Genomic DNA, 25,413 nt, shown 5'->3' on the forward strand with positions numbered 1-25,413 from the left:
GTTGTATTGTCCAACTTCTATTAAGCTTCTGGTGATGGACCGCTATCCTGACATTCTCCTGTTAAATGTCTTGATACAATTTTGAATTAATTGTTCCCTCAATGATTGCAAGCTGTCCAGACCCTGAGGCAGCAAAGCAGCCCCAAACCATGATGCTCCTTCCATCATGCTTCACAGTTGGGATGAGTTTTTGGTGTTGATGTGCAGTGCCTCTTTTCCTCCAAACATAGCTGTGTGCATTTCTGCCAAAAAGTTCAACTTTTGTCTCTCATCTGTCCATAGGACGTTGTCCCAGAAACATTGTTCAATATCCAGATGATCTTCCACAAATTTGAAATTACAACAATTTTTTTTGGAGAGCAATGGTTTTGTCCATGGTGTCTTTCCATGAACACCATTCTTGTTCAGTGTTTTTCTTATGGTGGACGCATGAACAGAGACTTTAACAAGTTCTAGAGATTTCTGACGGACTTTTAGAAACAGAACACCTACAGCACAATACCCTTTTGCTGTTACCCTTGGGTTCTTTTTCTCCTCCTTCAGCATTCGTTGATTGGAACATCTAACTGCAAATGTAGAAGCATTACTCCAGAGGTTTACATACTATTTTGAGCCTAGACTGTGATTGTTTAAATGGTGTGCTCAGTATTGAAGAGAAGTAGTACATTTGTTAGTGTGTGATTACTTTAGGGGGATTGTGTTTATCTATTATTGTGACTTAGATGGAGATCAGAGCACATTTGATGCGTGATAATGCAGAAAACCAGGTAATTGCAAATGATTCACAAACTTTCTTGCATCTGTATGTGGAACTCCCACAGCAGACAGAAAATGCAGTGGAACAAGTGGTTACTTGTAAGGGAAACACTCGCCAGTCCCAAAGGAAGATGGCAACTGTGCACTTTTCGCTGTTTTAGGTGTTGCATCCACAGGTCATTGCCCACCGTGATGCACGGCGCAATTTTCTTACTGATGAGTATGGCCTAGACCATACAACCATAATTGATCGATCAACTGATAACCGATTTATGGACTGACATACTTTGGTAGGTGGCATTCCTGAAGTCTCAGTGATTTTGCATGTTAGCCTCAGTTCGGTACCCTGCACTCCCGAAGTCACTTATTTCTGTCGTGCCATCGGTGTTGGCTAGACACCGGTACTTGTGCAGACCTCGCATTTCACCAACGGCCGCTGCAAGCCCGTCTGATCGGTTATCAACCCAGCCGAGATGCTGTCACCAACATGGGAGTTTACCCAATTCAACAGCTTTAGTTAGCGAGAGATCTTAGGTGGGGCCACCACCATTCAGTTCCGGAGTTCTTTGGAGTCGACTTAGCCACCCGTGGAAGGTGTTAACGGTAGGACCAACGGGGAGGTGTGGCTCACCGTGATGCAGAACCCGGAAAGGCACCACGGCTACATAGCAACCAAACTCATAGTAACCTTGGCGGTGGGGACCAAGTTTTTGCATTAAGAGAGTCATAGTTACTTCCGCCAAATGATATCTGTAATCTGGCGAGTAGGGTACCGTGCACAATTCTGATTTGAATGAGACAGATGTGAGAGTACAGAGGAACTTCGCTGCTGCTGCTGCTACTGTGTGGTCCGGAATCTCCGGAGGAGAAGGCCCTGAATCCTCAGCTTTGCTTGTTTTGGCAGCCGGGGCAAGGTGGAAGGCGCTCGGCAGAGGATGGCACTCGGCAGGGTGTACCGGAGGGGCTGGTCGGAGGCTCAAAGTTTTCCGATGGACTGACTCAGTGTTGGCTGTTGTTGGGTGCTTCCAATGCATCGGCAGTTGTCGGTGCCTGGAGGTTTATGGCAGGGAGTTTCTCCCTTTTCCCGCCTGCTATTGGGGACTCAGGAGTCGATCAGGACTTTGAGACTTTTTTTAAAACCGTGCCCATGGTCTGCTCTTCATCAAATTGTGGTATTGCTTTGCACTGCTGTAACTATATGTTATAATTATGTGGTTCTGTCAGTGTTAGTCTTTGGTTTGTCCTGTTTTTCTGTGATATCACTCTGGAGGAACATTATATAATTTCTTAATGCATGCATGCATTTCTAAATGATAATAAATGAGAACTGAGTGTTCTCATAATCTAATTCTAAGTGCTCGAGCTGCTGAAGGGATCAAGAGGAAGGGAAATGATGGCTATGATCCAGAATCAAAACAATCACTTCCAAAATGCCAGGGTTCGTGCAAAAGATGGAAGAGGATCGGATATGATTCATGCTGGAACCAGTTGTATACATAAGACGAGTTTTAAAGCACCATGAAGAATACATAAGGTGTTCCATTGTAAGGAATCAAAGATCAAGGTTGCTTTGGAGCTTGAGCATTTAAACTGGAATGGGAATACTTTCTTCAGTTACTTGAGGTAACATTCCTTGCAGAAGAGTTAATAGGACTGGGAACAGTATAAGCTAATTAGGCATGGGTTCCTTAAGGTTGTCATGGCTGTAGTAGTGAAAAGCTCCCATAACCTATTAAATGCTCCCAATTGTGTGCGCCTCAAATAACCTCTGGCAACCAAGTTCAGCTCCTGGCCTTCACATGTGGCTTAGCAACTGAGCCTGGCGGAAACGTTTCTACTGACTGGAGAAGAAACAAAGGCGAATTACTGGCACTTTAAAACCAGTTCTGGGCAGATGGGGGTTCTCAGCCTCGTTTGGCAGCTCACTTAGAAGGGAAACTGATCTCAAAGCTCCACTACCTTGTGGCTATATGCACGCATAGGGAAGGGTTTGAGAATAAACCTTGAGGAAATATCTGGCAGTCCAATGTTGAGTTCAGTGCTGACTGGCAAACTCCTGTGATGTTACTAGTGCCATACTGTATAGGTCTCTGTATTGGCATGTAGAGGAGGAGCCTGGTGCAGCCGCAACAGCTTGCTCTCCATATCGTACTGCCCTGGCTTGCGTAACATCAACATCTGGGATGCAACACCCGTGGCCAACCCAGACCACTGAGGGCGAGTTGGTTACATATGTCATGAAAGGTGAGAATGTACATCATGTTTGTTTCTTTCTTTTGTATCTTATTGAGTAGCAAATACATGTAATTAACTCTCTATTTTGTAATCTTAGGATATTACATGGCAAGATGAACACTCGGCTCCATTCTCTTGGGAAACCAAGGTAAACTGCATGGCAAAGTTAGTCACGTTTATCTTTGCTTACAATATACAGAATTGTTATACTGATGGCATCTGTCTGTCTTGAAAGACAATGGAGTAGCAGAACTGGAGTGATTTCTCCAGAGCACAACGCTGGGCGGAAGGCGTGGAGACCCTGGAATGCCCAGTCAGCAAGATCCTCCTCTTGGCCTCACTGGTGTAGTCCAAATGAAAGCGAAGCAGTATGTTAGGCACCAGCTTGGCTACAGGAGGTGCCCAACGGACATTCAGTGACATCCAGCCCCTTAGTAATATGAAAACGAAGCAATACGTTTGTCACCAGCTAGGCTGCTGGGCGGATATTCATTGACATTCAACCCCTTAGTAATATGAAAGTGAAGCAGTATGTTTCACACCAGTTTAGCTGCCGGAAACACGTTCATTGATGTCCAACTCCCTTAGGCCCTTCACTCCGGATTTGCTGTCTGGGTTTACTCCTGTAGCCTTTGTCTCTCCTGAGGCTATCCACAAGGCATTGAGGCAATTTACCAATAGCTGGGGATCTAGTTTGCAAACCGGTGGGCCTGCATGCTATGTATGCAGAGGCCAGACCTCCTCCCTGTCCTTTGTAGTTTATCTTGAGTCCAGAAGCTGTTCAGTTTCCATGTGTCATGAGGTGACACTACATGAAGCTGGCTGTTGGAGAGGTTATGGACCGGCAGGGAGAGTCTTAAGCATTCAGCTCTCCTTTTTGCAAGACTGCTAGCCAGCAGTGGAAGCTGAAAGTGAGAGCGACAAGCATTAACCACTTACACTACCACTCTACAACCATTTGATATACAACATTTTTATACTGAAGTTATAAAATAATCACCTGTATGTATAGTAAATATTACATTTTGCCTTTTTGAGCAGGGCAAATTTCCAATTCACATTTAGAAAAAGATACAGTATACGGTAAAATTCAGATAATCTATTCTGCAGTTGTACAGCATCTGGATCACCACTTGTCATTCCACCACTTATCTCCCTAACTGATTAAGATCTTTTTGTAATTGATTGTAACCAGCTTCACTATCAACAAAGCCCGCTAATTTAGTACTGTGAACAACTGAGTAGCAGGGGTAGATGGAATTGAGGAGTTGAAGTTACGATTAGATTAGCTACAATCTTCGTAAAAGATTGAGCAGGCTTCAGAGACCAAGGTTCCCCAAGTTTATATATTTGTGTGTCTGGGCAAGTGCAGGGTATCAATTCACCAACTTCTTCTGTGTTTCAGATTTGTAAGGGAGATGTTATTAACTTGGTCAGAGGAAACTCAGATTTTATAGTTCTTTTCACTGGCTTCATTTGCTTTTGAGATTTTCATGTGAATTGTCAATAAAATGTGTTTCAGTTGTAAGAATTAGGCATCACTGAGTCGTGGCTGAAAGAAAGTCATAGGAGCTTAATATGAAAGGATGTACTTTGTATCAAAAGGACAGGTAGGAAGGCATAGGTGGTGATGTGCTTCTGTTGATAAGAAATGGAATTACATCTTTTTAAAAAATTTTTTTAAAATACTGTATTTTCAAAATTTTCAAAAAACAGTAAAATCAACAAAAACATAAGCTCAGACGTGTAAAAATAAAATAAGCAAAAAAAAAGGGAACATAACATTAGAGGGATGCCCGTTGTACAGAGTGCTCAAAATTGCTAAACATTAAGTCTCGAATGAGGGCCGTGAGAGATTAGCTGGGGGGGTGGGGGGGAATTGTTCATCCGCCCACGGCCTCGTCTAGGTAGGCAAGAAATGGATCCCAGGTAGCTGAAAATTTTATAATTGAATTGGTTCTCAACAACCTGAGTCTCTCCATCTGTATGACTGAGATCATGTCAGCCATCCATCTCTGGAAGGAAGTGGGAGAGGGTGATTTCCATTCCCTCAAGCTAAGTCCTTTGGCAACAGTCATCCCCAGCATCAGAGACTGTTGTATGGCTGTAGGGAAGCATAGAGTGGATTGTGAACAGCCAAAGATGGCCAGACCAGTTTCCAAAGGGAAGGATCTTTTATAGGCCTTTGAGTACAAGTCAAATATTTTGGACCAAAACCCAGTCAGTGAAGGGCAAAACCAAAAGGTGTGTGACATCATGCCCGCTGTCCCTTGACTTCCATCACACATTGGCGAGACAGAAGGGTAAATCCTGTGCAACCTGAGTTTAGAATAGTGAAGACGGTGGACAACTTTAAACTGGATCAGTTGGTGTCTGCTGTTAACAGAGCAAGCCTGTATCATAGACAAACTCTGTGTGTGTCAGGGAGCAGGAGTGAGTGCATTTGCTATCGCAAAGGAAAAAGTGCATGCTAGGCAAACTGAAAGGTGCTCATGTCGATAGTCACCTGGACCAGATGGACTCAATCCTAGAGTCCTGAGAGAGGTTGCTAAGGAGATAGCAGATGCATTGGTCACGACCTTTCAAGAATCAATTGATTCTAGCATGGTTCAGGAAGGCTGTAAAATTACAAATCTCACTCCACTCTTTAACAGGGAGGAAGGCAATAGGAAGGAAATTATACTCCAGTTAGCCTGAACTCAATGGTTGGGGAAGTGTTGGAGTCCATTATTAAGGATGAGGTTTTGGGGTACTTGGAGTCTAATGATAAAATATGTCAAAGTCAGCATGGTTTCTGTAAAGGAAATCTTGCTTGACAAATCAGAACTCTTCGAGGAAATAACAAACAGGGTGGACAAAGGAGAGGCAGTGGATGTCATTTATTTGGATTTTCAGAAGGAATGTGATAAGCAAGATAAAATCCTCTCTCATTACAAGAAGAATACTGGCTTGAATAGAGGAATGGCTGACAGACAGGAGATAGCAAGTGGGAATAAAGGAGCCTTCTTTGGTTGTTAGTGACTAGTGGTGTTCCTCAGGGGTCAGTATTAGGATTGCTACTTTTCCCATTATTTGTCAGTGATTTAGATAATGGAATTGATGGCTTTGTGGCAAAGTTTGCGGGTGATTCAAAGATAAATGGAGGGGTAGGTAGTGCTGAGGAAGCAATGTGATTGCAGCAGGACTTAGACAAATTGGAAGAATGGGCAAAGAAGTGGTAGATGGAATAGTGTTGGGAAATGTATGATAATGCATTTTGGTAAAAGAAACAATAGTGCAACTATTATCTAAATGGGGAGAAGGTTTAAACATCAGAGGTTCAGAGGGACTTAGGAATCCTTGTGCAAGACTCCCAGAAGGTTAATTTACAGGTTGAGTCTGTCATCATGGCTATCCCTTGAGGTCGAGGATGATGGTCTTCGTTCTGAAGAAGTGGCCGACAGAGCGAAGATGCCTGTGTGTGTATTAGTTTAACGTGTGCTTGATGTTGTACTCCACGAAGCACACGATACTTCACAAATTGACCAACTGATTCCAATGGCATGGAAACCATGACGATTGGAGCTGATGGATTTGTTGCAGCCTTCATCCGCCGTCACAGCTGTTGAGTTCGAAGTAACTTCGTCCGTCTGTTCCACCATTAAGGTCTTGGTTGGGTTGTTCTTTGTCAGGGACCTCACCCTCGACCTTACCACCATGGGTGACCCTACCAAGAGCATAGCTCCAGATGGCATTGCTCTCGGGATCACAGGACCACAGAAGCTTCTCCATCACGACAAGGTTGAGTCTGTAGTAAAGAAGGTGAATGCAATGCAAATCTCAAAGGGAATAGAATACAAGAGCAAAGAAATAATGCTGAGGAGTTATAAAATACTGGTCAGGCTACATGCGGAGTATTGATCGGAGTATCAAATGATGTGTTGTTATAGGAGAGAGTCCAGAAGAGGTTTACAAGGATTCTGGTAATGAAAGGGTTAACATGTGATGAGAGTTTGGCACTCACTGGAATTTAGAAGTATGTTGGGCAGGTGGGCAGGGGGTAGTGGTTCTCATTGAAACCTACCGAATGTTTAAAGGACTTAATGAGGTAGGTGTGGAGAGGATGTTTTCCTACGGTGGGCGAACTAGAGGGCACAGCCTCAAAATTGAGGCACAACTCTTTAAAACAGATAAGGAGGAATTTTTTTAGCCAAAGAGTAGTGAATCTGTGAAATGCTCTGCAATGGACTGTTGTGGAGGCCATGACCATGGGTATATTTAAAGTGAAAATTGATATTTTCCTGATTGGTCAGGGCGTCAAAGGATATGGCGAGAAGGGATGGGGTTGAGTGGGATCTGGGATTAACCCTGATGGAATGGTGGAGCAGACTCGATGGGCTGAATGGCCTGATTCTGCTCCTATGTCTTTGTTGAATGCAGCACCACAATTATTGCTGCCACCTTGCAGCTCCAGAGAGCAATCCTGACCTTGGGTATATTCTCTGCAGTGTTTGTAAATTTCTTTGTGGATTTCCTTTAGACACTCTGGTTTCTACCTACATCATTATCATGAGCTCGTAGGTTAAATAGCTTCTGTAAATAATCCCTTTCATCCTGTTTAGTTGCAAAAAGAACTGAAGGGGAATTCATTGAGGACTAAGAAAGTATTACAGGGTTATTGCAGGAGTAAGTGGAGTGGAACTTGGTCTAATTGGATTGCTGGCATGACACAATGGCTTCAGTTCATAAGAGCAGTCTCTGTGGTTGCTTTTCTAATCACAAGCTACTTGGACAGTGTTTGAGGATGGTAGTTCTATTTACTGTATTTTTCATTGTAATATTTACCAAAGTATTGCAGAAATTTAGATCAGAATTGACTCTTGCTTTTCTCTTTACCTGGTCATTTTGCTGATGTATCTGTATCCCAAAGTGGGCTCCAGTGGAATAGATTGTGACCTGACTTCAGAGAGCCACGGAAAGAAAGCACACGGATGTGGAATACACAGTTAGACTGAGTGTAGTTCTACTTGAATTTGCAGCACTTGGGACTTTGTTTTCTCCATGTATAGTCATGAGTTCTAACCTTGCCAGTAGCCAGAAGAGAAAAATCTTTGGAAAAGAAAGAATATTTTGGTGCATGAAGATTTTTTTTCTGTACACTTTAAATGAAACATACTTTCCCTTAATTTTGAATACTGTTTTTAATAATTACAGAGTCAGATGGAATTCAGCTTTGCCTCCACCACTGTTGCCGAACCAGCGTCATCAACACAGAGTGATCACCGACAGCCGAGCAAGATATCCCAAGGAAATCACCAACATCATAAAACATCCCAAGGAGGTCAACCAGTTAAACAGCTGCAGAATGGAAAGACACAAAGTGTAGATTGTCCGGCACAGGTCAAAAAGGAAGAGTCATCATCCTTCTGGAAACTGAGTACTGAAAGATCAAAGCTGGAAGGTGATCACCAATATGTGACTCCAAGTCAGATCAAGTCAATGGAAAAAGGAGAAAAGCCAGTTCCTTCCTACATGAAACAAGAGTCTTTAAAGGAGAAAGAGGAAAATAAATCCGAGAAACCTTGGGTGAAGAAACAGGAGCGAATAATCAACACCAGTGTCTCATCTGTGTTCATTGACTTTGACAGGCCGCGAGTAAGCCAGCCTTCATTTGGTGTGCATGAAGATAATTTGCCTCCTGGCCAAACTGAGAAATCTCCAGTCAAAAAGAATGTTGCAAAGGAATCGGAGGATGAAGAGAGAGATGAATCCTATGCATCTGATACACCATTTTTCTCACAGGTACACCATGGCAACTTTGTACTGGTTATGATTATATCGTTGTGCATCATAGGAGTGCCTGAGTGAACGATAAATTCAAAATAATGCGTTGTTGCTGACTGAGCAAGCTGTTTCTAATGCACATAATAGAAGTGGACAAGAGTGAACGATGCTGACTCTCTTTTGTACCATTTCTCTTCTGGTTCAAGGAGAACATTTACAAACCCCACTTCCAGAAAAGTTGGGATATTTTCCAAAATGCAATAAAAACAAAAATCTGTGATATGTTAATTCACATGAACCTTTATTTAACTAACAAAAGTACAAAGAAAAGATTTTCAATAGTTTTACTGACCAACTTAATTGTATTTTGTAAACATATACAAATTTAGAATTTGTTGGCTGCACACACTCAACAGAAGTTGGGACAGAGGCATGTTTACCATTGTGTTACATCACCTTTCCTTTTAATAACACTTTTTAATCGTTTTGGAACTGAGGATACTAATTGTAGTAGATTTGCAATTGGAAATTTTGTCCATTCTTGCTTGATATAAGACTTCAGCTGCTCAACAGTCCGTGGTCTCCGTTGTCTGATTCTCCTCTTCATGATGCGCCATACATTTTCAATAGGAGATAGATCTGGACTGGCAGCAGGCCAGTCAAGCACACGCACTCTGGGTCTACAAAGCCACGCTGTTGTAGCCCGTGCAGAATGCGGTCTGGCATTGTCCTGCTGAAATAAGCATGGACGTCCCAGGAAGAGACATCACCTTGATGGCAACATATGTCTCTCTAAAATCCTAATATACGCCTCAGAGTCAATGGTACCTTCACATACATGCAACTCACCCATGCCGTGGGCACTGATGCACCCCCGTACCATCACAGATGCTGGCTTTTGCACCTTTCGCTGATAACAATCTGGATGGTCATTTTCATCTTTGGCATGGAGAACTCGACGCCCGTTTTTTTCCAAAAACTAGCTGAAATGTGGACTCATCTGACCACAGCACACGGTTCCACAGTCTTTCGGTCCATCTGAGATGAGCACGGGCCCAGAGAACTCGCCGGCATTTCTGCATAGAGTTGATGTATGGCTTCCTCCTTGTGTAATACAGTTTCAAGTTGCATTTCTGGATGCAGCGACGGACTGTGTTGAGTGACAATGATTTTCCGAAGTACTCCCGAGCCCAGGTGGCTATAATTGTCACAGTAGCATAATGGTTTCTGTGTACTTTTCAATCTTATTTTAACTCTGTTCCAACTTTTGTTGAGTATGTTGCAACCATCAAATTCTAAATTTGTGTATATTTACAAAATACAATTAAGTTGGTCAGTAAAACTATTGAAAATCTTTTCTTTGTACTTTTGTCAGTTAAATAAAGGTTCAGGTGAATTAACATATCACAGATTTTTGTTTTTATTGCATTTTGGAAAATATCCCAACTTTTCTGGAAATGGGGTTTGTAGATATAAATCATTATATGTTAGAGAAAAAGTACAGCAAGAAGTTGGTAGGAAATTTATAAAAATGGGAAAGACGTGCAGAGCAAATGCAAAATGTAAATTATTTATGCAAATCTGTAGTGTTTAGGTCCTTTATAATATTTACTCCTTTGCTCAATATAATGCGGTGTATTTTTTTAAACATTGAAGGAGATTCATAAATGGACATTATTTATCTACTCAAAAGCTCCACAGGGAAATTTTCCAATTATTCAATCGTACTGTGCATGAAGAACTAAGGAATTACAACACAATGGACTTGAAACCAGTAGATTAATTTTCAAAATGGCTTGCCTGAGGAAGGAGAGAGAGCTCTGACTGGGCCCTTTTGCTGCGATTCAACCCACTGCATACCTTTCAGTCTCAATTTTTGTTGGTATCATTTCTTCAACACTGTATGAGGAAGAACTCTGCCTTGGAAAATCTGTTCTATATAAAATAGGCAGAAATTCCATAATCAGAGGCACACTCACTGTTGATGAGGTTAAAAACCCATTTCCTTTGCTTCAGTTCTGAATGTTCAAGGAGTTGTAAATTAATGGCTCATTGCTCCTTTAATCTGTATGCATTGAAATATGCTGTTTTATTGGAGTAGTGGACTCAACCTTGTTGCTTGTGGTGCAGGTTGCTTTAATATTATTGAAAAAGGTGTATGGGTAGCATACTTTCCTCTGGTAGTCAAAGTGTTGAGTTAAAGAGTCGGGAAGTTATGTTGTAGCATTATAGAACTGTCAGAAGTATTGCATCCAGTTCTGCTAGCTCCATTATAGGAAGAAATGAGGCTTTGGAGAGGCTGCAGAGGAGGTTTACCAGGGTACTTTATACTTTATTGTCGCCAAACAGTTGGTGCTTGAACGTACAATCATCACAGTGATATTTGATTCTACGCTTCACACTCCCTGGATTACAAATATTAAATATATTAAAAATAGTTAAAATTAGTAAATATTAAAAATTTAAATTATAAATCATAAATAGATAATAGAAAAATAGGAAGTAAGGTAGTGCAAAAAAACCGAGAGGCAGGTCCGGATATTTGGAGGGTACAGCCCAGATCCGGGTGGGGATCCGTTCAGCAGTCTTATCACAGTTGGAAAGAAGCTGTTCCCAAATCTGGCTGTACAAGTCCTCAAGCTCCTGAACCTCCCGGAGGGAAGAGGGATGAAAAGTGTGTTGGCTGGGTGGGTCGTGTCCTTGATTATCCTGGCAGCACTGCTCCGACAGCGTGCGGTGTAAAGTGAGTCCACGGACGGAAGATTGGTTTGTGTGATGTGCTGCGCTGTGTTCACGATCTTCTGCAGCATCTTTCGGTCTTGGACAGGACAACTTCCATACCAGGTTGTGATGCACCCTAGAAGAATGCTTTCTATGGTGCATCTATAAAAAATAGTGAGGGTTTTAGGGGACAGACCAAATTTCTTCAGGTTTTCTCAGGAAGTAAAGGCACTGGTGGGCCTTCTTGGCAGTGAACTCTGCTTGGTTGGACCAAGTCAGGTCATTTGTGATATTGACCCCGAGGAACTTAAAGCTTTTGACCTATTCCACTTGCACACCACCGATGTAAATTGGGTTGTGCGGTCCGCTACTCCTTCTGAAGTCACCAACCAATTCCTTCGTCTTGCTGATGTTGAGGGATAGGTTATTGTCTTCGCACCATGCCACCAGGTTCTTACTTTCCTCTCCGTACTCAAACTCATCATTACCTGAGATACGGCCTACAATTGTTGTGTCATCAGCAAACTTATGTATTGAGTTTGATGGAAACTTGGCTGCACAATCATGGGTGCACAGTGAGTACAGCAGGGGGATGAGTACACAGCCTTGTGGGGCACCGTTGCCCAGAGTGATTTTAGAGGAGAGCTTGCCCCCTATTTTTTACAGCCTGGGTCCTGTCTGTGAGGAAGTTGAAGATTCATCTGCAGATCTGAGTGCTAAGGCCCAGGTTCCGGAGCTTAGGAATCAGTTTATTTGGAATGATGGTATTAAAGGCAGAGCTGTAGTCAATGAAAAGGAGCCTTACGTATACGTCTTTATTCTCCAGGTGTTCTAAGGAGGAATGTAGGGCGAGAGAGATGGCATCTGCCGTTGACCTGTTGCTCCTGTAGGCGAATTGCAAAGCGTCGAGGTTGACCGGTAGACTGTGGTTGATGTGTCCATAACCAATCTCTCGAAGCACTTCATAGCAATTGATGTCAGAGCCACAGGTCGATAAGTCATTCAGGCATGCCACGTTGCTCTTCCCTGGGATTATCGTTGCCTTCTTAAAACACGAGGGGATCTTAGACTGAAGCAAGGAGCAGTTGAAGATGTCAGCAAACACTCCAGCTAGCTTACTTGCACAGGCCCAGAGAACCCGTCCTGGGACTCCATCTGGGCCCGTCGCCTTCCTAGGATTTATCTTCAGGAAGGCCCTTCTAATGTCCTCGGTGACGATGAATCTTGATGCCACCAGGTCCTGTTCATCCGGAGGGAGCAGGACGCTCTTCTTCTGTTCGAATCTTGCGTAGAATACGTTAAGTTCGTCAGGAAGAAAAGTGCCACAGTTATTGATATTCCCAGCCTTTTCTTTGCGCCCAGTGATCTCATTTAGACCCTGTCATAGTCTACTGGCATCCCTTTGGCTAGCCTGGGCTTCCAATTTGGCTCGATATTGCCTCTTGGCGCCCTTAATGGCTTTCCGGAGTTCACGCCTGGATTCCGTGTAGCGACTGGTATCCCCGGACCTAAAAGCCGCAGCTCTAGCCTTTAAAAGGGAGTTGACCTCATAATTCATCCAAGATTTCCTGTTAGGGAATACCCAGATCATCTTGCGAGACACATAGTCCTCCGTGTATTTCTAAATAAAGTCTGTGACAGCTGAGGCATACTCATCGAGGTTAGCTGCCGAGTCCTTGAATACTAACCAGTCCACTGATTCAAAGCAGTCACGGAGGACCTCATCCACTTCTTCCGTCCAACGCAACACTACTTTTGACACCGTGACCTCCCGCTTCAGTTTCTGTTTGTAAACCGGGGGGAGGAGTATGGCCTAATGGTCCAATTTTCCGAAGTGGGGTCGTGGGACGGAACGGTAGGCATCCTTGACTACTGTGTAGCAGTGGTCAAGTATATTCGGGTCTCTAGTGGGGCAGGAGACATGTTGGTATAACTTTGGCAGCGCCTTTCTGAGGTTGGCCTGGTTAAAGTCCCCGGCTGTAATGAGCAAAGCCTCCGGATACCTGGTCTCAAGTTCACTGATGTTGGCATACAGTATGTTCAGAGCGCACTCCACGTCCGCCTGGGGGGAAATGTAGACAGCTGTCAGTATGACCGAGGTGAATTCCCGTGACAGATAGTAGGGACGACACTTTACCGACAGGTGTTTCAGGTCCGAGCTGCGGGAGCTTGTCAATGCCACTGTATCTGAGCACCACCCAGTGTTGATCAATAGGCAGACACCACCTCCCCTCGTCTTGCCTGAAGACGCCGTGCAGTCCATCCGATGGATCGAAAATCCCTCCAGTCGGATGGCACAGTTGGGGGTGGCAGGGGAGAGTCAGGTCTCGGTGAAACGGAATACACAGCAGTTCTGCATCTCCCTACAGTAGGTTAAGATCATCCACCTTGTTCTCTATGGCTTGCACATTAGCTAGTAGGATGGTGGGCATAGGGACCCTGAAGCCCCTCAGCTTCAATCTGACCAGCAGCCCAGCTCTTTTCCCATGCTTCCTTGGTTAGTAGTGCATTTTTCCAGGTCTCCATCGATGCAGTGTGTTGTTGTCAGCTCTTTGATGTTGGTGGACGCGTCCCGCGGGAATCATTCGCCCGGTCACGTCGTCATGCACTGTTGTTCAGGCCGAGTAACGGGGGAGGCTCTGCTGCCACTTCCAGCTGCCGGGGGCCCACGCTGTCGATTGGGTCAGGCCCCGAAGCCGACACTTAATCCCGGATGGCAGGGCTCCTTCCTTAAGCTGTGTCACAGTTGTGGAGGCCTCCGCCCCAGTCGAGCCTCGGGCTCGATTTCTGAGGTCGGCGGCGGAGGCCTCACTTCCGGCAACTGTGGATGGCCACCAACGGGGCTTTACGGTGGTCACTCCAGGGAAGCGTCTGGGGCACCTTGAGGTCTCCGCCATCACTTCTGTGTGGTCGTCTGCTCCAGAGAGGTGCTGGTGGGAATGGGCTGTGTCTCCAAGCGCTCTGGCACGGTAGCAGACCGCGGGTCTCCCAGAACGTGATGGGGCTCGTTGGTCGGGTCCAGGTGTGGTCTGGAATTTAAGAACTATTTGTGGCGCGGTGGTCTCTATCTGGGTCAGTAGCTTCGCCAGGGTGTTGTTGATCTTGATCTTGCTAAATTGGAGGTTTAGAAGGGTATAGGATAGTGGAGAGGGCAGTTTGCTCAGGAGAGCACGTGCAAAGTCGCCAGTTACCGGCGCCATCTTTAACGATTCTGTTCAAGAGTTGACCGTTACCACTTCATGCTTGCAAGATACATTTGATTATCGGTTTCCAAGGCCTGCAGGAATTATAGAACATCTGAGTACACAGTCTGGCAAGGAGGAGCCTCTGAAAGTGACAGCCAGTGTTTATATTCCCTCTCATGGGTGTCTGGTATGTGGTCGTGAAGATGGCCGTATTGTTATTGTTTCAGCCACTCAAATGGCTATTGTCCAGTTACTGCAAGGAGAACACATGCTGAGAAGAGGTTGGCCACCCCACCGAACACTTCGTGGCCATCGAGGCAAAGTGACCTGCCTGTTGTACCCACACCAGGTTGCAACATGCTATAAACAACATTTTCACTCACTCCCATCCTCTCTCAACTCATCTCTCTCCATTAACCCCCCACCTATGCTTTCAGAGGGACTTCCTCTTCAGGAAGGAGAGAATGTAGTCGCTGGCTGAGCTCAGCTTCTGCTTTTTCATCTGGACCTGGGACTGGGTGGTGAGCTGCAGTTTAATGGCGCTCGAGTTGATCTTCAGGGCCAGCAGCAGCTCCTTCATGCCCTTCATCTTTTTGCTGTGGAAGGTGACACAGGGACCCGTGGGGGGAGGGGTAGGGGGAAGGGGGGTAGCGGGAGTGGGAGCTGGAGCGGGTGTTGCCTGCTGGGCGGGGGCCGATCGCCGGTGCTCCACCACCTTCTCCGCCTGGAACTTCTTGGCGGGGGGCGGCTCCTCGGCCTTGTCTCGCGGCGGGGGCGCCGGTGCTGGGTGTCCTGCGAGTCATTGCTGTGCTGATAGTCGCCCTCATTTTCCTCGGCGTCCTTCACGATGATCGTTACCTTGTGCCGCACCTGGTGTCAGGTCAGGTACTGGCATCTTCCCTCTTTCTTCGCAGTCCTGAAGAAGGATCTCAGCCTGAAACTTCGACTGTGTTAATTTCCATAGATGCTGATTCCCTTCAGCATTTTGTGTATGTTGCCAGGGTACTGCCTGGATTAGAGGCTATGAGCTGTGTGGAGAGATGGACAAACCAGTATTTTCTCTGAAGCAGTGGAGGCAAAGGAGAGAGCTGACAGAAGGTTATGAGAGGCACAGATAGAATAGACAGCCAATAATTTTTTTATACCAAGGTCACAATATCCATTACTGGAGGGCATGCATTTGAGGTGAGTTGGGGCAAATTCATTGAACATAGAAATTTACAGCACATTATAAGCCCTTCGGCCCACAATATTGTGCGACCATGTAACCTACTCTAGATACTGCCTAGAATTTCCCTACCATATAGCCCTCTATTTTCCTGAGCTCCATGTACCTATCTAGGAGTCTAAAAAGACCCTATTGTATCTGCTTCCACTGCCGCCAGCAACCCATTCCGACTCACTCACCACTCTGTGTTAAAAAAAACTTACCCCTGACATCTCCTCTGTACCTACTTCCTAGCAGCTTAAAACTATGCCCCCTCATCTTAGCTATTTCAGCCCTGGGAAAAAGCCTCTGGCTATCCACATGATAAATGCCTGTCATCATCTTATACACCTCTATCAGGTCACCTCTCATCCTCCGTTGCTCCAAGGAGAAAAGGCCAAGTACACTCAGCCTATTCTCATAAATGTACACCCTGCAATCCAGACAACATCCTTGTAAATCTCCTCTACACTCTAGCTATAGTATCCACATCCTTTCTGTGGTGAGGTGACCAGAACTGAATACAGTACTCCCAAGTGGGGTCTGAACAAGGTCTCATATAGCCGTAACATTACCTCATGGCTCTTGAACTCAGTCCCACAGTTGATGAAGGCCATCACACCATACGCTGCCTTAACAATACTGTCAGCCTGCATAGCAGGTTTGAGTGTCCTATCGACACAGACCCCAAATCTCTCAGATCCTCCACACTGCCAATAGTCTTGCCATTTATATTATATTGTCTTCAAATATGACCTACCGAAATTAACCACTTCAGACTTATCTGGGTTGAACTCCATCTGCCACTACTCAGCCCAGCTCTGCATCCTATCGATGCCCCGCTGTAACCTCTGACAACCCTCGACTATCCACAACACCCCCAACCTTTGTGTCATTAGCAAATTTACTAATCCACCCTTCTACTTCCTCTTCCAGGTAATTTATAAAAAAAATTACAAAGAGGAGGAGTCTTAGGACAGATCCCTGAGGCACAACTCTGGACACTGACCCCCATGCAGAATATGAACCCTCTGCGAGCACCCTTTGCCTTCTGTGGGCAAGCCAATTCTGGATCCACAAAGCAATGTCCCCTTGGATCTCATGCCTCCTTACTTTCTGAATGAGCCTTGCATGGGGAACCTTAGCAAATTCCGTACTGCAATCCATATACACTACATCCACTGCTCTACCTTACAATGTGTTTTGTTACATCCTCAAAGAATTCAACCCAGTTCGTAGGGCACGGCCTGCCCTTGACAAAGCCATGCTGACTATCCCTAATCAGATTGTATCTCTCCAAATGCTCATAAATCCTGCCTCTCTGGATCTTCTCCAGCAATTTGCCCACCACTGAAGTCAGACTCACTGGTCTATAATTTCCTGGATTATCTCTACTCCCTTTCTTGAATAAGGGAACAACATTTGTAACCCTCCAATCCTCCAGTACTTCTCCCATCCCTATTGATGACGCAAAGATCATCACAAGAGGCTCAGCAATCTTCACAGTAGCCTGGGGTATATCTCATCCGGTCCCGGTGACTTATCTAACTTAATGTTTTTCAAAAGCTCCAACACATCCCTTTTCTTAAAGTCTATGCACTCAAGTGTTTCAGTCCTTTGTAAGTCATCCCCACAATTGCCAAGGTCCTTTGCACTGATGAATACTGAAGCAAAATGTTCATTAAGTACCTCCGCTACCTCCTCCGGCTCCATGCTCAAGTTTCCACTATCGCTCCAGATTGGTCCTATTCTTACACAGCTCATCCTCTTGCTCTTCACATACTTGTAGAATGCCTTGGGGTTGATCTTAATCCTGCTCACCAAGGTCTTCTCATGGCCCCTTCCGGCTCTCTTAATTCCTAACTCCTAATTCCTAATGGCACCTTTCTGGCAACCTTGTACTTTTCTGGAGCTCTAACACTTCCTTTTTTATTGAACCTTTCGTAAGCTTTTCTTAACTAGATTTTCTACATCCATTCTTTAACTCTACCATCTTTTCCCTGCCTTAATGGAACATGCCTATGCAGAACTCAATGCAAATGTTCCCTGAATATTTGCCACATTTCTATTGTGCATTTCCTTGAGAACATCTGCTCCCAAGTTCCTGCATAATAGCATATTTCTCCCTACCTCAATTAAGTGTTTGCCCAAATTGTCTGCTCTTATCCCTCTCCAGTGCTACGGTAAAGGAAATAGAGTTGTGATCACAACTTCCAAAATGATCTCCCACTGAGAGATCTGACACCTGACCAGGTTCATTTCCCAATTCCGCATCAAGTACAGCCTCTCCTCTGGTTGGCTTATCTACATATTGCGTCAGGAAACTTTCCTGAACACACCTAACAAACTCCACCCCATCTAAACCCCTTGCGCTAAGGAGATGCCAATCAATATTAGGAAGGTTAAAATCTCCCAAATTCAAAGGAGATATGGAAGCATTCTTTTGTTTCTACACAGGGGTGGGTACCTGGTATACACTGACAGGTGTGGTTGTGGAGGAAGTTAAGATAGAAGCCTTTAACAGGCTCTTGGATCTTCTTCGCTCTTCTTCCCCTCCACTATCAGTTTTATGAATGGACAATGAATCAATGAACACTTGGTATTTTTTTCCTTTTGTGCTATTTACTTATTTTTATATCCTTTTTTCAGCTTCTTCCCTTCTGGTATCCGATTTCTGAGTGGACATTGAGTCCATGAATACCACCTCACTACTTTTTATTTCTGTTTTTTGACTACTTATTTAACTATTTAATATAACTATTCAGTTTTTTCTCTTATGTATTGCATTGTACTGTTGCCGTAAAGCTAACAAATTTTACAACATAGACTGGAGATATTAAACCTAGTGATTAAACCATCGTGGGCTGAAGGGCTTGTTAATGTGCTCTATTCTGATGGCAGGTTTTTCATTTGATACAGTGCAGTGAATGAAATTGATAACTTGGCTGTGGAATAAATATGACTAAATAAAATCACAAGTACTAGAATAAATGTTTATATTCTCTTCTCTCTCTACAGGTTAATATGAGCAGCTCCATTCGAAAGACAGGTTTTGACTTCCTGGACAACTGGTAATTTTCCTGTTGCCTTCAGAATTTCTAACAGCTAAAAAAACTCCCAACGATAAGCTTGGGTCACATTTGGATGAAAGTATTGTTCATTTTCTCCAGTTAGTCACTTCAATTAGCACTGCATTTTATGTATAATTGCACTTACCAGTATATATGAAATGAGTTGCTGTCTGTAAAGAGGAAAGATCCTTCTTATAGGTATATGGATATTGAATGAGCTATGCATCTGTCTCCTGTTTTGAGCCTTTCAGTAGCTTGTTTACTAAAACTGTACCTATTACTAGCTAGATGTTAAAACTAGCCACAGGGAAATGTTTTTAAAAAAGTGGAAGACATACTCACTGGGCTGGATTATCACCCACAAGAATGGGGTTTAGATGGTTTAAAGTAGGTTGTTATGTAACCTGATGGTTCAAGCAGACAAGAAGGTGAGCATCTCTGAATGCAGTGGATGGGCTAGAAGACACACTATGTTGTACTCCTGTACCGAGTAAAGTGGCCACTGAGTGTATATTTGTGACAGAAATCTGCAGGTGAAAGTTCTACCTTTCCTTGCAAATAACATTGTGTATGTGGCTGCCTGTTCATTGCCTGTGTTCTCAAAGGAAACATAGCAACTTTAAGAAACAAAAATGTTTGGCTCAACGGGATAAAAGTAAATGAGTATTTACGGCACATATAGGTAATGATTATAAAACAAATTGCTGGAGGAAATGGATAATCAATGTTTGGGGACCGTCTGTCCGGACTGACAAATATTGAATGTCCAGTCCCTTCATAGGTGCTGCCTACTCACTGTGTTCCTCCTGCAGTGTGCAACTTTGCTCCATATTCTAGCATCTGCAGTCTCTTATGTGGCCAAGTATTAAGACATAGAGCAGAATTCAGCCAGTTGGCCCATAAGGTCTGCTACGCCATTCCATCATGGCTGATTTATTATCCCTTTTAACCCCATTCTTCTGTCTTCTCCCTATAATCTTTAACACTCTTACTAATGATGGGCCTTTCAACCCACGTTCTAAACAACATTCCCTCTAATTTGTAATGACCATTGTGTGCAAAACTTCAGTGCTGTGCAATTTTTTGCCCAGTAGCTGCATGTTCATGACCTCTCGGTGTAGCCATTTTTAAGTGAATTGGCAGTTCTTTTGTGCACCACTCCCTTCGTTTGCTTCTTTGGAATTTGACGTGGTAGATCACTATTTTCTTCAGTAATAACAGTATAAATAAGCCAGTTCTAAAATCTGCAGACAAATAATCGCAAACTCCACATTGTCGACACCGCCTGCCTCAGGAACCGGGTAAGGATATGTGATTGTGTACAATCATGAAATATACCTAACATGCCAACAAAGTGGAGGGTGACAGCCTCTACCTGTGCAGTTTTAATTCCTTAGTGCACTAGTAGCAAAAGGTGTGTGGATGCATACACCTTAAAGGGAACGTTGGTTCTAAATATATCCAAACTGATGGCCTCCACAGTTGCCTATGGCATTGAATACCACTGATTCAGCTCCCTCTGGCTAAGGAAATTCTTCCTTGTCTCTGTTGAAAAGGGGCAACCTTCTAGTCTTAGGCTTTGTGCTTTGACCTAGACTCTCCCTCTCCATGTCCATTCTGTCTACTTAAGTTCAAAGTTTACTGCAGTTACATCCAAAGGAACAGCTGTCCCTTTCTAAATTGGTGAAATCTGTGTCATTCCAACAGACGTGTCTTGTTCTTGTATTTACAACAATACTTTTTCTCTATTAATTTTGGCACGTTGGATCTTGATGTTTTTAAAAAGTCCAATGAAATGATTAGTGAAACAATTACTGTATGAGGAATATTTGTATTTGGTTTGATGATTCAGATTTTTGTGAGCAAAAGGTCCCACTCCTACTGGAAGTATTATACTACCACCTTATCACTCTTATGTTAGTTTTTGAATTGAGGTATGAAACACTAACTTCTCAGTAAATTGGGTATTGTATCTTGGTATGCAAAAAAAAGTGTTATCTTCTACCTTGGGCTCATTCATCTGATAGCTATTGTATGAGAATACGGCTGCTTGGTGCAAATGTAGTTTGAATAGTAGATTTGATTTTTAAAGTAACGGAATTTAATAGCAAAACTCATTATTCGTAAATTGCACATTTTTATAAGAGAAAACTACAGTTATGCTTGATTAACTTTTTGCAGCTTTTCATTAAAACACTCGAGTAAAGAAGAACTGCTTCTGTTAAAAATACTATATTTACAAAAATGTGTAATAATAAAACAGTAAAATCCTCAGTTTGCTGAAGTGCTTTCAATATTACACCAAAAATTACAACACTTTGTTCAGTAACATGATTTTAGGAAAATAGAGGGCTATGGGTAGCCCTAGATAATTTCTAAGGTAAGGACATGCTCGGCACAGCTTTGTGGGCCGAAGGGCCTGTATTGTGCTGCAGGTTTACTGTGTTTCTATTATGACAGCATTTTGAAGCAGTAGCTAAGAAACAACACCCCACCACCTGGCTTCATCCCTCTCCCTTCCTGGTTCTATCCACTTTTCACCCACTGGATCCACTCCATTCCACTCACCTGATGGTTTTTATTGTCACAGCTTTTGGATTCCTATTTATCGTCTCTCAGACTGTCTGTCGTCATTACTTACACACACACACACACACACACACACACACACACACACACACACACACACACACACACCCTCCATCTGCCCTTTTTCAGTATCTGCTTCCACCTCTCTCTCAGCTGCCTCTGTCTTCATGTCTTCAAAATCCACCAACACTCTGAGCTTCTGCCCATAATTCTTCACCCCTCTTCACCTACTGGTGCTAATTTCATTCTCTCCCCCCCACCTCCCCCCATACTGGCTGTCTTCCCTCTCCATTTAATCTTGATGTGGGGTTGCAACCAGAAACAGTGACAATTCTTCCCACCTCCACCCATTCCTCCAACCACAGATACTGTTTAAAAGAACATGGAACACAGAAATTTACAGCACATTAAAGGCCCTTTGGCCCACAATGTTGTGCTGATCATGTAACCTCTAGAAACTGCCTAGAATTTCCCTCCTGCATAGCCCTCTACTTCTCTAGTCTCTTAAAAGACCCTATTGTGTCTGCCTCCACCACCATTGCTGGCAGTGCATTCCATGCACCCACCACTCTGTAAAAAGAACACATAAAACAACAACAACAACTTGCCTCTGACATCCCCCTTGTACCTACTTCCAAGCACCTTAAAACTATGCCCTCTTATGTTAGCTGTTTCAGCCCTGGGAAAAAGCATCTGGCTATCCACACGATCAAGGCCTCTCATCATCTTGTACACCTTATCAGGTCATCTCTCATCCTCTGTCGTTCCAAGGAAAAAAGGATAAGTTCACTTAACCTATTCTCTTAAGGCACACTCCCCAATGCAGGCAACATCCCCTGCACTCTATAGTATCCACATCCTTCTTGTAGTGAGGTGACCAGAACTGAACACAGTACTCCAAAGTGGGGTCTGAGCAAGGTCTTATATAGTTGTAATATTACCTCTCAGCTCGTGAACTCAATCTCATGTTTGATGAAGGCCATCACACCATACGCCGCATTAACAACTCTCAACCTGCGCAGTAGTTTTGAATGTCCTATGAACATGAACCCCAAGATCTTGCTGATCCTCCACACTGCTAAGAGTCTTGCCATTAATATTCTGTCTTCAAATTTGACATACCAAAATAAACCACTTCACACTTATCTGGGTTGAACTCCATCTGCCACTTCTCAGCCCCGTTCCGCATCCTATCAATGTCCTGCTGTAACTTCTGACAACCCTCTAGACTATCCACAACACCCCCAACCTTTGTGTCATTAGCAAATTTACTAATTCACTCTTCTACTTCCTCATTTATAAAAATCACAGAGGAAGTGTCCCAGAACACATCCCTGCAGAACACCACTGGTCACCATCCTCCATGCAGAATACGAAGCTGCCTTCTGTAGACAAGCCAGTTCTGAATCCACAAAGCAAGGTCTCCTTGGATCCCATGTCTCCTTACTTTCTGAATGAGCCTGGCATGAGGAACCTTATCAAATGCCTTACTGAAATCCATATATACTACATCCACTGCTCTACCTTCATCAATGTGTTTTGTTACATTCTCAAAGAATTCAGTCAGGCTCGTAAGGCACGACCTGCCTTTGACAAAGCTATGCTGACTATCCCTAATCAGATTATATCTCTCCAAATGCTCATAAATTCTGCCTCTCAGGATCTTCTCCAACAACTTGCCCACCACTGAAGTAAGACTCACTGGTCTATAATTTTCTGGGTTACCTCCACTCCCTTTCTTGAACAAGAGAACAATACTTACAACCTCTAGTACTTCTCCCATCCCCATTGATGATGCAGTGATCAAGCTGTTCCTCTAGCTATTGCTTGTTTTTTTGCTGCTGATTCAAATTTCTGCATTCTCATTTTCAACGCTTGTTATATAATGTAACATATGATGACAAGTTTGAAATTTAAAATATTCTGCAATTATAGCAATGTATTTAGTTATGTAGCGTATTTACGTAGAAAACTATGTTAATGCTGTAGGCCAGCTCTACCATGTATTATGTTGAATATTTCCCTTCTATATTTTGTCTATCACAGACTGTAAATTGTTCAAAATTCTGTACTTCAGATGGCATAAGCTTTGCTGAATTATATACTGTATATTGCTGCTTGTGTTGAATAACATTTAAATTATAAACCTAACAATGGTATTCTGGTTTACTCCAGTGTCTGTTTTCATATCAGCACTCAACACACTGCTGTAGTCATGACACCCATTGATGTTTCAAATAAAGTTCAAGCTTTGATTTGTATTTTGTTGTATAGATGTTGCTGGAAGGGCAAAATGCCTAATTGCCCTGAGCCAGTTAAAACTCAACCATATTGCTCTGGAGTGAGAACCCTAAACAGATGTTTACTAGATATTCTTTCCTAAAGTGGAGTATGAAAAACCCAGTCTCCATAAAGGAGGTACTGTCTAGCAGAATGGTAAGACTTTGGCAAGAACAGGTGGAGGCAAGGTAAGTAGATAAGTTTATTTCTTATATAACTCTTGAAAGAATAGGGGGCATGTCTGCAAAGACAAGTGTTCTGTTCTGGATGTCAGATGTGGGATTTCCAGGAGACTTCCTACTTTCTCGATGGCCACACCTGCACCAGGTGCAGGCATCGAGATGCAGCTCCTTAGACACCATTAGGGAACTGAACTGCAGCTTGACCTTTGGCTTGTTAGGGAATGTGAAGATGACAGGAGCTTCAGGGAGGTAGTCACCCCAAGGCTGCAGGAGACAGATAAATGGGTGACTCAAGAGAGGGAAGGGAAAATGTCAGATAGTGGAGTGCACCATTTTGAGTACTGTTGGGGGATGACGTACCTGGAGGAAGCAACAGTGGCCGTGCCTCTGGCACTGGGTCTGACTCTGTGGCTCAGAACGGTAGGGAACGGAAGAGGATGGCAGCATAATAGGGGACTCTATAGTTAGGGGGACAGATAGGTGATTCTGTGGACTTGGAACAGAAACACAGGTGGTAGTTTGCCTCCCAGTGCCAAGGTCCATGAAGTTTCTGAACGTGTCCACAATATCCTGAAAAGGGAGGGTCAGCCGCTAGAAGTCGTGGTACATATTGGTACCAATGACATAGATGGAGAAAGGAAGGAGGTCTTGAAAACAGAATACATAGAGTTAAGAAGGAAGCTGAGATGCAGCACCTCAAGGGTAGCAATCTCAGGATTGCTGCCTGTGCCACGCAACAGTGAGGATAGGAATAGAATGAGGTGGCAGATAAATGTGTGGCTGAAGAATTGGAGCAGGGGACAGGGATACAGATTTCTGGATAATTGGGACCTTTTCTGGGGCAACTGTGAGCTGTACAAAAAATACAGGTTCCACTGGAATCCGAGGGGCTCAAAGATCCTTGTGGGCAGGTTTACTAGAGCTGTTGGGAGCGGTTTAAACTAATATGGCAGGGGGATGGGAACTAGGATGATAGAGCTGAGGATGAGCCAGCAGGTTTATGAGTAGGTGATAGGTGTAATATAAATGTAAGGATGGACAAGCCAATGATTAGGTACAAATGCAGATAAATTGTACTGCAGAAGCAAAATACAAAACTGCAGGTGCTGTATTCTTAATAATGTGGATGAACTCATGGCGCAGTTAGAGATTGGTGGGTATGATGCTGTGGGCATCACTGAGTTATGGCTGAAAGAAGGTCAAAGTTGGGAGCTTAATATCAAAGGATATACTTTGTATGAAAAGAACAGGCAGGAAGGCAGTGGTATGACTGTTCGTAAGATAGAATTACATCTTTAGAAAGGTGATATAGGGTCAGAGAATCTTTGTTGGTGGAGTTAAGAAACTGCAAGGGTAAAAAAACATGGGAATCATATATAGGCCTCCAAACAATAGCTAAGATGTGGGGTTGAGATTGCAAAGGG

General features: G+C 43.7%; 1 protein-coding gene across 1 annotated transcript in view; it reads left to right on the forward strand.

The window, feature by feature from the left end:
- The window catches only part of c8h1orf198 (chromosome 8 C1orf198 homolog), a 29,832-nt gene extending 6,062 nt beyond the window's left edge, over positions 1–23,770 (forward strand). The window contains exons 2-4 of the mRNA XM_063056626.1: positions 3,089–3,139; positions 8,185–8,772; positions 18,886–23,770. Coding sequence (XP_062912696.1) covers positions 3,089–3,139; positions 8,185–8,772; positions 18,886–18,942 — 696 coding nt within the window. The 3' untranslated portion in view covers positions 18,943–23,770. The remainder of the gene's footprint in view (positions 1–3,088; positions 3,140–8,184; positions 8,773–18,885) is intronic.
- Positions 23,771–25,413: the final 1,643 nt, after the last annotated feature.

The sequence above is a fragment of the Mobula hypostoma genome, chromosome 8 (assembly GCF_963921235.1).
Source record: "Mobula hypostoma chromosome 8, sMobHyp1.1, whole genome shotgun sequence".
Lineage (NCBI taxonomy): Eukaryota > Metazoa > Chordata > Chondrichthyes > Myliobatiformes > Myliobatidae > Mobula > Mobula hypostoma.